The 13,769-nt window shown below is 42.0% G+C and overlaps 1 protein-coding gene across 2 annotated transcripts in view; it reads right to left on the bottom strand.

Annotated features, from left to right (window-relative positions):
• BMP6 (bone morphogenetic protein 6) overlaps positions 1-13,769 on the bottom strand; it is an 88,360-nt gene that overhangs the window by 19,736 nt on the left and 54,855 nt on the right. For both annotated transcript variants that reach the window (XM_035317336.1, XM_035317335.1), the window contains exon 2: positions 4,682-4,874. In XM_035317336.1, coding sequence (XP_035173227.1) covers positions 4,682-4,874 — 193 coding nt within the window. The remainder of the gene's footprint in view (positions 1-4,681; positions 4,875-13,769) is intronic.

Consider the following 13,769-nt stretch of genomic DNA (forward strand, 5'->3'; position numbering starts at 1 on the left):
ATTTGCCCTTTAGATTAGAAGCTCAGATCGTATTTGTATAAATATCCTGTTGCAAAGAGGAAGACTTTATTACCACTGTAACTGGCAGCTAAAAAAAAAAGATGACAGCCTTAACTCTTGAGCAGCTGTGCTCAGCAGAAGAGCACGGTCCCTGGATGGTGGCTCAGGAGGGCACACTGATGCCCACATGTGTCTTATCACATAGGAGGAATCTTTCTCCAGTCCTCACTTTTCATTCCAGTTGCAAATGAAACTGTTTAATAAACTTCGACCATTAAGGTACCGTATCTTCCTTTGATCACTAGCACAGGCCACTGTGTTTTTCATAGATCAGTTGTTTGGACAGTGTGGGAGTGTTTTGAGGTCTACATTAACAGGATATTTACACTTGAAAACACACAGATGATCCAAACCAAGGACTAACATCTTTGATCAGCCACAAACTGCCTTCCCTCCTCTCTCCTGACCTGACACCTCACTGGGTGAGAGCGAGGAAGCTTTGAGAAAGAAATTAATGATCTGTTTCCAGAGACAAACTCATTTCCTCCTTTCCATTGCAAAGGTTTCGCTTACATGGCAATCCACGCCCAAAAGGTACCAGAAGTCACAGAGGGCTTGGCTGGTCTCCCCCAAAACTGATGTTTCACCTCAGAAACAAGCCTATGCATAGCTGTGCACCTGTATCACCACAGGGAGGAGAGCACAGCTCCTTCCTGCCCAAACACAATATCCCAACAGCTGTGCCCAAGGTGGGACAAGCACCGAAAAGCTAGCACCACTTGTGCTCCTAAACTGGTGCTTTGGCTGACCTCCCTGCTTCTAACACATACTGATAAAGAAAAAAAAATAATTAAAAAAAAAAAAATTCCACACCAGCCTTCAGACAGCCTGGTCTCTGACAGGCAGCAGCACTTAGTGGACACATCATCACCCATTCTGGCTTCCACCATCAGCCACCACAGCCCATCTGAATGCCCAGATCCATCCCACCCAGAGCAAACCAGAAGCCACCCCAGAGCTGCTTCACACATCTCTGCTCCATGCTGTCAGAAACCCATGCTGGCCTTTCCTGAAGGTTTCATTAATCTCTTCACTGCATCCCACTGGCATCTCCAACAGTTTGTGTTATGACAGAACATGGCCGCTAGCCGTGGTTTGGTTATAAAACAAGAGTTTATATAGTTTAAGTTTCTAGGCACTATTTTTTTTAACCTTACGAAAGGGTGGAAGGAATGGAGAGATGAAAATATTACTGACACAAGTGAGTCAGTATTAAAAATGTTTTCTTTTTGAAGAATGTTCTTAAACCACACTGTCCTCAATATGTATTTCATTGCCTGGAGACTCCATGAGTATCGCTTCCATATTTCTGATTGCCTTTAACACAGAGAGTGCTGAGTGGCTCCCTGAAAGTTTTCTGCTGTTTCAATAAGCATTAATCTCTGATCATCCACTGTGTATGCCCCTACCTAGGAGACAGTCTCAAATGGCCCTATATAATCCTTGTTTTTAGTCTCATCTATGCTGGTTGGCAAAAATAGGTTTGATAACTGAGTAGAAGGTAGAAATTTTAAGTCTCATGTTTTGTTTTGTTTGTACTGTGACCTAAGGAATTACCAGTAATGCTGTGTGATTCTGCTAAGCAGAACACATGCTTGTTCTGGAATCACACACTGACACTCTTGCTCCCCTGATGATCATTTTTTTGCTCAAGTAATACTGAATTAAGACACTTCATTATACTTCATCAGAGCACAGGGATACTTCCATGCTGTGAGTTTAAGGTGATGATTTGTGTTTACCAAGTATTCCTTTTTACTTATCTCCTGCACTCCCAAACTCATTTCTTTGAGAGGAATGGGTAGGGTATTTTTAACTTATATATTTTTTTCCTCAGAGGTGCACACTGCCTTTCTCTTGGCTGGTTAAAACCCATACACTCCAGCTGCACCTGTAAGAATTATTTGCACCTGAAAATATTTTATTAGCTACAAATAACTGTTGCAGACAACTGTTAACCCTGTAAAAGCCAAGATTAACATAGTGATTGCCACTGTTGACTGAACAAACATCTTCTGTGGCCTTCAGAGATGAATTTTCCAGACCACAAGGAGTACTTCCCAACAGAACAAGATGAAGAAAGTGCTATTTCAACTCCTTATGTTTTCCTGCTACCTCATGAGCTAGACTATGAGATTAGTACAGACACTTCTTTATGCAATAAAATGCTGTCAAATGTCAGGAAATATCAGGCTGTTATTCAAGCCATTAGTCTAAAGGAAGTGTGACACAACTTTTTTTCTTTTTTTCTTTTTTTTTTTTTTTTTTTTTTTTTTTTTTTTTTTTTTAAGTCAAAGGCAGCTGTTTTTTTCTGGCTCATTAGATGTCTGCTAAAGTGCAGCAGAAGCCTTACAAATATTTAACAAGTTTCTTCAAAAAATAGTGCTATTTTGGATTTTAACCTTCTACCATTTTCAACAGGAAAAGAAAATATTATACTCCAAATTAATCCACTGAGACCAAAGTAAAAACAAGTGAACTGATGACAAAAATAAAAACTACTCAAAGAATACAGCTCCTTAAGGCATCCCAGAAGAATCTGAGGAAAAAAAAAAATATCAATATATCTTTTCCTTCATTAAGAGATAATAGAGAAAAACTAAATACAATGTTTTAGTATTAGCATGGCTGTATGTTTGAATCTACAGCAGCAACAGCATCCAGCAGAGTCAGAACTTACACTGAAAAGAAGGCTGAGGGGTGGTAAGCAGCTTCTAAGATCTTAATTGTCTTTTAACAGCTGTATATTTTGAATACAGAGAGAATAATTACTAAAGAAGACAATATATATTAATGTATATACCCTTATATATAGATACATACTAAGAATACCTACATGTGTACATATTTATACACAAACGCATGCTTTCATATGTGCTTTTATATTCTGTATATACATGAAATTGTCCTTTGGGCCAAAAGTACAAAGGGTGAAAAGGGACGTCTCCTTTTTACAGCTGCAAAAATCAATGAGCCATGTTTTGCCCCTCTCTGTGCAGACGGTGTGACACATCCTGCAGTCTCATCCGAAGCGTGAGTTCCTTTAGCCAAACGTCTCCCTCCTTCCCACCAGCAAAAATAAATAAATAAATAAAAAGAAAAAGAAACAAAAAGGGAGTCTGGAGGGACTGGATGAGTCAGAGGTTAGTAATGAACTACAGACACTCATCTCTGGGTCAGCAGTTCATGCAGAGCCCATGGCAGGAGGGATGGTGAACTGCTGGTGGTCTGGACCTAGAGTAAGCTGCCTCACCATTTCCAGTCCCAACTCAAACCTGACACGCTCTGTGCCCTGTTTTGCTGACCATCGAAAAACTGCGTATCTACCACTTCCATAGATGCTTTGTTGAGATTTTCCTCCAGCTCTAGAGATGGGTCTGTATTTGTGAAATCTAAAACGGACCAACACTCACAATTTTTCACTCTATGAAACCATACCATAAATGAACAATACAGCTAATATTGACGGAATCTGCATGACTGTCTAAATTTCTTCAGTTCTTTAAGTGGGCACTGAGGTAACATTAACCCAGAAGACATGCCAGCCAACCTGCAACTCAAAGGGCAAAGGGAAAATGTGTAAAACACATTTTTTTTACTAACAACTGTATATGCAGGATTTCTCTCCATCTTCCCAATACTGTATATGCAGTATTTCTCTCCAGTATATCTCTGCAGTATATACTTCCAAATACTGTATATGCAGTATATTCTCTCCATCTTCCCAAAGGCCAGAGTCCCCACAGAACAACTGGTAGCTGTTTGATGAACTCTTCATCAAAGGTAGATTCTACAAATGGTACCAAGGGAAAGGCTGAAGATGGGCCAGAAAGGAAAACATTTAGCAAACCTTCATGGAAAAAAGATGGAGCTTTTTAAAACACTGTTGTTTCTGATTTTCTTTATTATTATTATTATTCAGCAGCAAAGTAACAGTTAAAATCTTGACATCCTGACATGCTTCATTAGAAGCAAGGACCACAATTTTGTACCACAGCGTTACTCTGACATTTAATTGACCACACGTTCCCCAGCCCTGTATGTTCCCTCCCTCAACAGAAACATTATTCTTTTGAGAAGAATCAATCAAGTTTATACTTTTTTTTTTTTTTTTTTTTTTTTTTTTTTTTTTTTTTTTTGTCTGTCAGTTTGTACCCTCAGAGCCTCTCTCTTTCACCTACCTCATGGCCACTGAAAGTCCGGGAGTAATTTTGTCAGCATGCTGAACTTTATTCTGCTTTATTTACCTTAGTGTCAGTCTAGTGGACAGCAGATCAAGGTATATGCTATGATTTTATGCTGGTAGTATCAGGCTGAAAGGAGGTACATGGACTTCAGTATGCAAGAGCAGTGCAAGCATACATAATCTTTGGTTTAAAATTCTGTTGCCTTGCATCAGACTCTTGCTGTATGCCAAGACATCAAAAAGGTCATACCAGGGACTTTCTGTGGCTGAGCCCCATTTAGTGCTCTGCCATGCCCTTTTCCCACAAGCAAGGAAGATGCAGTGACATGTCCTGTTCACGTATACCAGATTGGTTACCATCAAGCATTCCTCCCAGCATGAACACCTATGATCAGCCTTCCTGTGGACAGCACATAGCAACAACCTCTAGCCTACCTGTTTGGATGTTCCTGCAGCACTTGGTAGATGCTGATAAGGAAGGTTTGGTTTTTAAAGCTCTCCACCACACAATCCTTGTAGATCCGAAACTCAGCAGCTGTGACAGCCTCGCCCTCAGGAATCTGAGACAAATTGAACTTGAACTCCTTGTGGTGCTGCTGGTGAGGTGTGAATTCCTTGTCATACTCAACTGCAGATGAGGAGAGGGAAGACAAGAAAAAAAGGAACCATGACTAAAATTTAACAACAAAAGTTCTGCTCGTGCTGCCACCTGTTCCTTCAAGAAAACAGAAATCATATTTATTCTCCAAACACAGACTTGGCAAGTGCCAGAAAAGCTTCTGCAGCTAAAGCCTACAGTACTTTGAAAAGATGGATGTTTGTCTTCTCTAGCCTATGCATTTGAGATTTCAATTTTTTTAATTTTTTTTTTTAGAGAAAAGTCAGCTTTGACAGGTGAAATATGACCATGCATGTTGCTCCTTTTTAGAACATCTCGCAACAACTCTGAAGCTGGGACCTCCCCCACCATTTTCCACCTATGGATCTCCATGTTTTTTATGGCATTTCCATAAGCCTCACACTTCTCTTCCAACAGAGGAGATGATTAGCTTCCTTTTGTTTTAAGGCAAAACATAAAGGCAAAGACAGAATTAATGTTAGCACAAGATCAACTGGTTCCCTAATGGTCCTAAAAGCAGCAGCTTTCTGGCTCCTAGGTTTGTGCTTTGCCTGTCAGACTTCCTTGTGATCAGAGTAAGATTAACACGGCATTTATCTCAAGAGTTAAATCTAACCAAACACTGTGCTTCCCTTCCTTTGCAGGAGCTTATTTGAGCCTGAGAGATGAGAAGATGTGACCTCTTCTGCTTTCTGTAGTCATTCAATCTGGCCTCAACCTTCCCTGGGTAAGCTGTTAGGTACGGATTTTCAGACAGGTGCAAACAAAAAGCCCTCCTTCTTCAGGCCTGAGGATTTGCATTTTCTCTGTTTCAGGCTCCCTTTGAAAACTTTACTTCTCATCCCATTCTTCTAGTACTTTACTACATCTAGTTATAGTCTGATTTGAATTTATTGTTCACTATTTCTTCTAATTTTCTATTAGTAATTGCTTAAAATGTTAACATGTTATATAAACATACATAATTACATCTTTAAAACCCTAGAGAGAAGGAAAACTAAAACCAAAAAACTGTTCCCACCCGTGCAACTGAAGCAGCATACATCAGTGAGGGATCAGTCACCATTATATTATCGTTAGAGACATGATTAAATTTGGAGGAGGCAGTGACAGAAGTGCAGATTCCTTTTCACTTCAGTCTTTGTGCTCACTTTTTGTTGCCTTTTTTCCCCTGCTCCTCACTGATACATCAAACTGCAAGAGCATCCACCAGACTACCATCACAACAGCCTGTGAAGCAAGCCACAGTCCCTGTTTTGCAGATGCGATACTGAGTCACAAGGAGAGTGACTTGTCCACAGACAGGCTTGTGGCAGAGCCAGGAATGATGGCCAACAAGCCTGACTTTCACTGCTTTACCCACAGGTGACCTCCCTGGAGAGCAGAAACCTCTCCTGGCTGCTGGAAACAGCCCATGGAGATTTTCCTCTCTACCTTTCCCAACTGCCTGTCCTCTTCATTCCCCAGTCCCGGTTTCGTCTATCTCCTCTCCCTTTCCTTTGGCAGCCCTTTCGTGTGGGCTGCCTCATCTGGCTGGATGCAATCCTGGCTCCCTGTGAGACACTTAGTCACATCCTTCTCTTTGAAGCTCGCCTGGAAATCCTTTCACCTCCGCATGACTGCCGTGGAGCATTTTGTGGGACACCGCGCCTTGAGATGCTGCCTTAAAAGCTGCCACAGGGCAAACAAAACTGTCGAAGTCAGATGCTGCTGCCAATTTTGGCAGGCTCACATTATTAACTGAGCAGTTTAGATGTCAAATGACTGAAAGCTGTGGGTGATGACACCCTGAGACTTCCAGAAAGGAGGTGGTAATGCCCAGTATCTCCATCACAGATTGCTCCAAGATAAGTGATGCAATGCCACCAAGCAATTAAATAGTTAGCCACCAGTTATGGGTGACCCTCTGAAGCACTTGTCCCTGCTTTTAACCAAGAACAACCCCAAAAATGCTGGGCTGGTTGGTGAGACTTGTGTGGATGCTGGCCAGAAAGGGACCTGAGCTGCCCAGTGCCCGAGTTGCCCCAAAGCACAACATGTCTCCCAGAACAGAGTGGCCATGTATTTTCAGAAACTTGCAAGGGTCCAATCACTCACAAACTGCGTTCAGCCATCTGCAGCAGAGTGACGTGCCCAGTCTGGCCTTGTAGCTTACTGCTACAAGGCAAGAGGATGTAATTAATGGTGAGGGAACGTCTGCATCAGCCGTTTTGGAGAGACGGAGGGGATGAAGTAACGAGTCTCAATTTAGAACTTGTAACATCCTTGCCTGTGGGTGCAACAACCTGCTGAAATCCTCATCCCCTCCTGCCTTGCCAGTGGGATGAGGGCAAGATGCACTGCAGAAAGACTGCTTCCCCCAGGCTCATGGCTGAGGACAACAGACAGCAACCCCACTGTACGTGGTAAAGACGTACAAGGGGAAGGCCACCACCGGGATGAGCAGCAGACCCCAGGCAAGAATCAAGCCAGGGAGACAGGCAGTGTGCAGGAAAACCTCAATGACACAGGAGAAGAATAGCAATAGGAATGCCCCCACACCTCCTGCCGAGGCATAGTGTGGCAGTGCAGAGCCATCCCACCCGGCCTGCAGTGGGGACACAGCACTTGGTGCGAGGAGAACAGCCACCTTCTGCAGTTACTTGTGGACCTACGCTACAAAATTCACAGTTTAAAAGGGAAATAGCACTACCCCTCTACTAAAAAGTCAAACACAGCCAACAGGGAAAAAAAAACACCCAAACACCCACCACTGAGCATCAAAAGTAGATGCAGGTACAGCTTTTGACTCTGAGTACCCTTTCCCAGTTTGCAACTTGTGTGATATGTTTACAATAGTAATTTCCTGTTTTTTAAAACTTTCTTCCTTTCTCCCTGTCCTTGTGCGAACACCTCAGACAATCAGAGAAGCTGACCACACTGTTTATGGGGGAAGCATTCAAACTGATTTTGTTATCAGGGCTGGGAGAGTAAACAATGTGAAACACACACACAAGGAAACCTTTTTTTAATCCTTCAGATTAAGTAATTTTGCTTCTTCTTTTACAAGAAATGCACATTCAGAAAGGCTGTAAGTGGATGGTGTCCTTCTCAGCTATGTTCAGTGTCCCTGCATCATCACAGAGTGGAAAAAAAAAAAAAAAAAGCCTACATTAAGCTTGTATGAAGCAAGTATAAAAGTTTAATGAGTTGGAAAGTTTTTCTGGCTATGTATCTTCCCATGATACAATGGAGGGTGTTTTTTTTTTCTTCATGGGAGTGGTGAGATATTTAAGTTCTATATACTCATTGTCACCCCATCAAGTTAATAATCAACTGTTTTCATTCAGCAAGACGGTTTAAAAATATAAAATGCCAACAGTTCTTCTCTGGGGGCTTTTTACCCCCTGGAAACAGTTCATTTTTAACAAAGAAGTCAAGTTTTAGAGCAGTAAAATTTGGAAAGGCAAGATCTGAGTTGCTGCTTCCCAGGATAACCCAGTTTGTATTGCTGTCACATTACATCACATCAGATGATCTATTATTCAAAATGCATATGGCACATGCCAAGATGCAAGGCAACAGCAAAAAGGAGAAATCATTTCTCAAGCTGCTTTCCTTTTTCCTTTTTTTTTTTTTTTTTTTTTTTCCTCTCCCACAGGAATTTGATTTGTTCAGGTTGGTATGACCAGCAACATGGTCAATCCAAAGCTGATTTCTGCCTGAGGATGGACATGTGCAAGTCCCAGCTTCACAAAGACCTTGCAGAGAAAATCAGACAGCGCAGGTTGAACACCAGCACATCAAGAACAAGCCAGGGTAAAATAGGGATGGTAGGGTACTGACACAAACTGTAACCCTCTAAAATTCATCCTCAGGGTCACGCTCATTCTTAGCATTATTGCCCATTGGTTGAAGTAGCTCCTTGGAGACTACAGATCCAGGTTTGCATGTTACAAGCAAAGTAGGGTCCAAGCTATGGGCTCCGGGAGTTGCCCCCAGGTTTTCATTACAACTCTCTCTGAGCAGAATGGATGAGCACAGACAGTTAACAGAGAACCGTGCCAGTAGCTCTTTTTATTCCCCTTTACAAATATTTTTGAGTACTATACAAACAAAACACAATTGTTGAGCAGTTAAAAAGGCAAGAATGTCAAAATTAGGGTTACTGTGGTTTTGAATTTTGTGTATTCTAATTCTAAACTAGTTTTGCAATGGCCAATTTCAGCACAATATGTCCTTGATTTAAAAATAACATACTGCTTACAGTACTTGCTATTTTAAAAGCACTGCACAAGGATAATAATAAAAACAAAATTAAGAAATTAACACATTTTATCTATTTTGGTAACTATACCGTCCTACTTCCATTTGAGAGTGTCACATACAACTTGGAGAAGGGAATCTAACCCTGATGACAGTCATTGAAATGAACTCTCCTTGCACGTAGGAGCTTTCAGGGCTTCAGACCATCAAAACCACACTCCAGCAAAAGCAACTAGCATTCATCACCTGCTTATGGAAAGTGGGTTTTCCGCAAGTATTCAGGAATTAAATTTGAGTACATATACAAGACATTACTAGTCATTTCGTCTCAGCCTTCATGATCCACTCCCTAATAAAATGAGAAAGCCCCTAAAACTAATAAATAGATAACAGCAAAAGGAGTAAGAATCAAAGTATAGGGCAGGATTAATATAGAATTAGCAGTACTTTTGTAAGTAACTGAGTAACTGACACATAGTGGGAGAGGACAAAATAGAAGATTTCTGGCATGCAAGCTTTGTACATGCAAGATGAGGTACATTTCAGTGTAAGATTGTAAGACCATTTGGGTCTTACAGTTTGACTCCTGTGTCAAAAACTGTGCTTATCTAGACCATCAGCCACCAGAACCCACAAGGCTGGAACCTGCAGCAAGTCTTTTTTAACTCTGAAGAGATGTCCAGGATAGACCTGAAGGCTTGTCTGGATTTTCTGAATCTATCAGGTCAATATAAAAAAAAAGACACCAAGTCTCCCAGTTAGCCCAGCTGTGGAAACAGTGCAACTCTTACAGATTAAAATTGACTTTTATTACTAAAAAATAATGTATTTCCTAAATACTGTGTAAAAAAGAACAAAGAGTACACCCCAAAGAGTACAAAGTAGCCGTTCAACTTCTTATAGTGAGAAGAAGAGAAATCTATAAAGCTTCACACCTTCTTTCTGCTTGTTACAGGGAACAAGCATTGAGTTGTACACCGAGTGCACCTGCAGATGTTGCATCTGTAGGCAAGCAAGCAGAATAGCTGGCTCCTGGAAGCAGTGAGAATACACCAGGGAAAGTATTGCTGTTGATTCTTGTTCACACTTAACTGTAGTGCACACCACTGTCAGATGGCCATCGGGCTCAACAGCCCTGTGATCTTACCACTGCAATGACACTCCATATCTGCTACCCCTAGCACTGACCACTTCTTTCCAGTAAGGACCCAAAAGAAAGCAAAATCTCCTCGTTCTCCAAACTAAGATCTATTAGCACACCATTTTACAAACAGCGAGCAAGAAAATTCTTTCAAATAGAAGATCTGAAAGATGAGAAGAGACATTAAAATGAAAGGTCTGAAAGCAAGGTGGGGATCATCTTGCTGTCAGCCTAGCATCTTCAAATATCTTCCATGATCACAGCAACTCTGAACAACCCCTCAGGGTCTCAGCCTTGAGACTGCTTCTCTCCATAGCTGTGATCATGGTGGCAGCACCATCCCCTATGTCAAGCACTTTCTCCACTGTTTCTAATACCACCCTGAAACACGTCAGGTCTCCCTGGGTCTTTTTCTTCCTCCTTTCTGCCTCCCAAACATCTCTCCTGGACCTGCAGTACTGCATCTCAGACACCACGAACAGACCAAGCTCTGTCCTGATAGACAGAGGCACGTTGAAGCTCACTGGACATAGTGAGCCTTTCCCATTTGCAACTGCTTACACTCTTCACAATAAAAACAGCTTTTAAACAGAAAGAAGCCAAGATACATATGGTTGAATTCGGTATTGCACCTGCTGTTTATCCCCCTGAGTACAGCCGAGGTGGTCTAAAGACAAGGGCTAGCTATGCTACCACAAATATAACACAGTTGGAAGTTAATGCCTAGATAGCTTAAAAATAATAATAAAAGATTCAAGGCCAACAAACTCCAAAAGGGCGCTTTCTTAGAAACGGCTGTAATATCACATCTGGGCTGCCACAGTATAAAGTGGAATTACTCCACTAACTTCAGTGGAGCAATGCCAGTTTACATCCGATGAAAACCTGGCTTTATACTCCAGAGCTGTGAGTGCCAGAAGAGAATGATTTGGAAAAATAACCCATCATTAATCCAACCCCAATGTAATTATGGAGATTAAGTTTAAACAATAGCAAATCACTCTCTAAACATAGCATTCTGCAGCAGAGCTTCAAAGGAGGAGGGCCTTCTACTTTTGGATGAAAAATACAACTGAGCTCCTCTTTGTCTCTTTGTGCGGGGAATCAAGCTTGTAAAATCAGATTAAAACAGTTGCACAACAGCTTCCTTTCAGGATTCCTGAACCAGAGAGCCATCTAAAAATCAAAATAATGCACTAACTGAACATAAAATACCCATGGGACACCAGAGAGTACTAAAGGGTATTTCCACACTCTCCACCAAGATGCCTACTGTATGGTCAACAAGGCATTCCCTCTGCAGCAGGCAGGACTGGGGATCAGCTTGCACCAGCACGTGTGAGGGTGAGGAGGGGAGACATCCGTGGGTGCTTCACAGGGCTAAGTGTGGGAGGCTGGCTGCAGACCATGGACATCTCATCCATGGCATTAACTTTTGGGCTTCCTGTGCTGTCCCCCTCTTCGCAGAAGCAGCTTCCTCCTACATCTCCTCCCCTCAGCTTCTGAATACAAACATTAATGAAAGCGGAATTTTCTTTCCATATGCTGGCACATATGGCAGGTCCCTGTACTGAAAACAGTGTTGTATCTTAGGAAAATAAAACATCTTTGCTTAAGCGATGCCAAATTGCTTTATCAAAGGCACTACTGTTTGCATTTTTGTGGCAATATTAATGCAGTTCCCACTGAGAAGCTGATAAAGACCCTGACTGCACAAAACACCCCTCTGGAATAAGTGATCCTCAGCTATTTCTGCATGAAGTTTCCAAATAATTTATGATTAAAATAACATTATGCTTTCCAAACCCCACGCATACTTCACAGCCAGGCTTCGTACAGGCAGAGGCAGCGTTTGTGGGACCAGCCAGTGCCACCAGCCCAGTGGCAGCCACAAGTGACCAACAGTGCTCTGCTGCCACACACAGAGGGGCAAGGACATCCCTGCCCTGTTCCTCTTCTCTCCCTCAGCTCTTCGTTTGCACCCGTGGCTGCTTTTCCTGTCCTCCAGGCTTGACACAAGTCACGCTATGTTTGCTGCTGGAATCACCACTCACATGGCAGTTCCCTGCAGTTGTGCAGCTGCCCAGGGTGCATCGACCGGATCCTGAAATGTTTTTAGGGATTTTTAAACAGTGTAGCAGCTGCCTGGCTTATCTTGCATCCTCTCTGTAAATTATCTGCCCTTCAGTAGGAATTTAAGGCAGTCCCAACCAATTCACTTGTGCGCTTGAGCTAAATTTCAAAACTGAAGTTGTGCAAAGTGGAAAACATTTTTAACTTAATTACATTTCCCTCTCCCCTTTCTTCCAGACAGCTTTAGTATTGATCACCAAGACTGAAAATCAACCAGCAGCAAGCAGGAAACTGGACAACATAAAAATGTTTGCAAGCTATGTTCATTTTGTCGAGTACTCATCTCTATGCATCACAGGCAGTTTTCCATGTAATAGCCCAGCTGAAAAACATATCACCTGACACTACACATTAGATGTAGAGCTTAGGGATATGGTTTAGTGGAGGACTTGTTAGTGTTAGGTCAGAGATTGGACTCGGTGATCTTGGAGGTCTCTTCCAACCTAGACTATTCTGTGATTCTGTGATACACAATAACTCCCTGTAAAAATTGTGCCTGCAGCATTTAAGATTTTATAAATTATTGAAATATTTAATCCATCACTCAATAAAAGTCCTTTGAACACTGATACATACAAAAAAGTCAGCTGTACTTCAAAAATTGCAATGCTTTTCCAAAGCTTACACAACCAAGCTGCAACTGGAGCATCACTGACATGACTTGTGACTCCCGTGGACACCGTAAGTTGTGTCACTAAGCATTATAATTTAGTGTTTAGTATTTTACACAGGGCATGATGCAGTGTCTAGCCAAAGCAAGCGTCTCCATGCACCACATAAGAGCAAGGGCTTTAGGGAGATGGCAGAGTGCTTGGTGAAAAAAAAGGCAATAAGAAAAAAAAGAACTGAAGGACAACAGAATTGTTATCAAAACGAGAAAAGTGATACAAGGAAATACTGCACCCAGTGAGGGCAGAAATGATGGCAGGGTTAAGAACAAGTAAAACCACTGTACAGAGATGTCAAATCTCTCAGTGTTCAACAGGATCACAAAACAGCCTTTTGGGAGAGTCAAGGGGACAAGATGCTACAGGTCTGAAGACTGAGGACAGAGAAGGTGTGATGAGTTTGAAGACATTTGAAGGTCATTCCTCTTGGTCATGTGTATTTGTCTAAGGAATAGCATGGTTTGGGAGCAAACCCCCTTACTACTTTCATTTGTTGCATGTTGGTTTGGCACACCGATTTGGAGGAAATATCTCCAACACTTGACTAGGACTGGAGGCTCTGAACTACCACTGGGGTCTTGCACTGCCATTGCACCGGAACAAACCCTGTGCCGCCTATAGGAACTCAGAAGACATCAGACCACACAGAAGTACCAGAGCACCCTTGCTACACCCACTGATTAAAAAAAAATGGTATCATATTGCTTTAACAACCTG

Source organism: Oxyura jamaicensis, chromosome 2 (genome assembly GCF_011077185.1).
Source record: "Oxyura jamaicensis isolate SHBP4307 breed ruddy duck chromosome 2, BPBGC_Ojam_1.0, whole genome shotgun sequence".
Lineage (NCBI taxonomy): Eukaryota > Metazoa > Chordata > Aves > Anseriformes > Anatidae > Oxyura > Oxyura jamaicensis.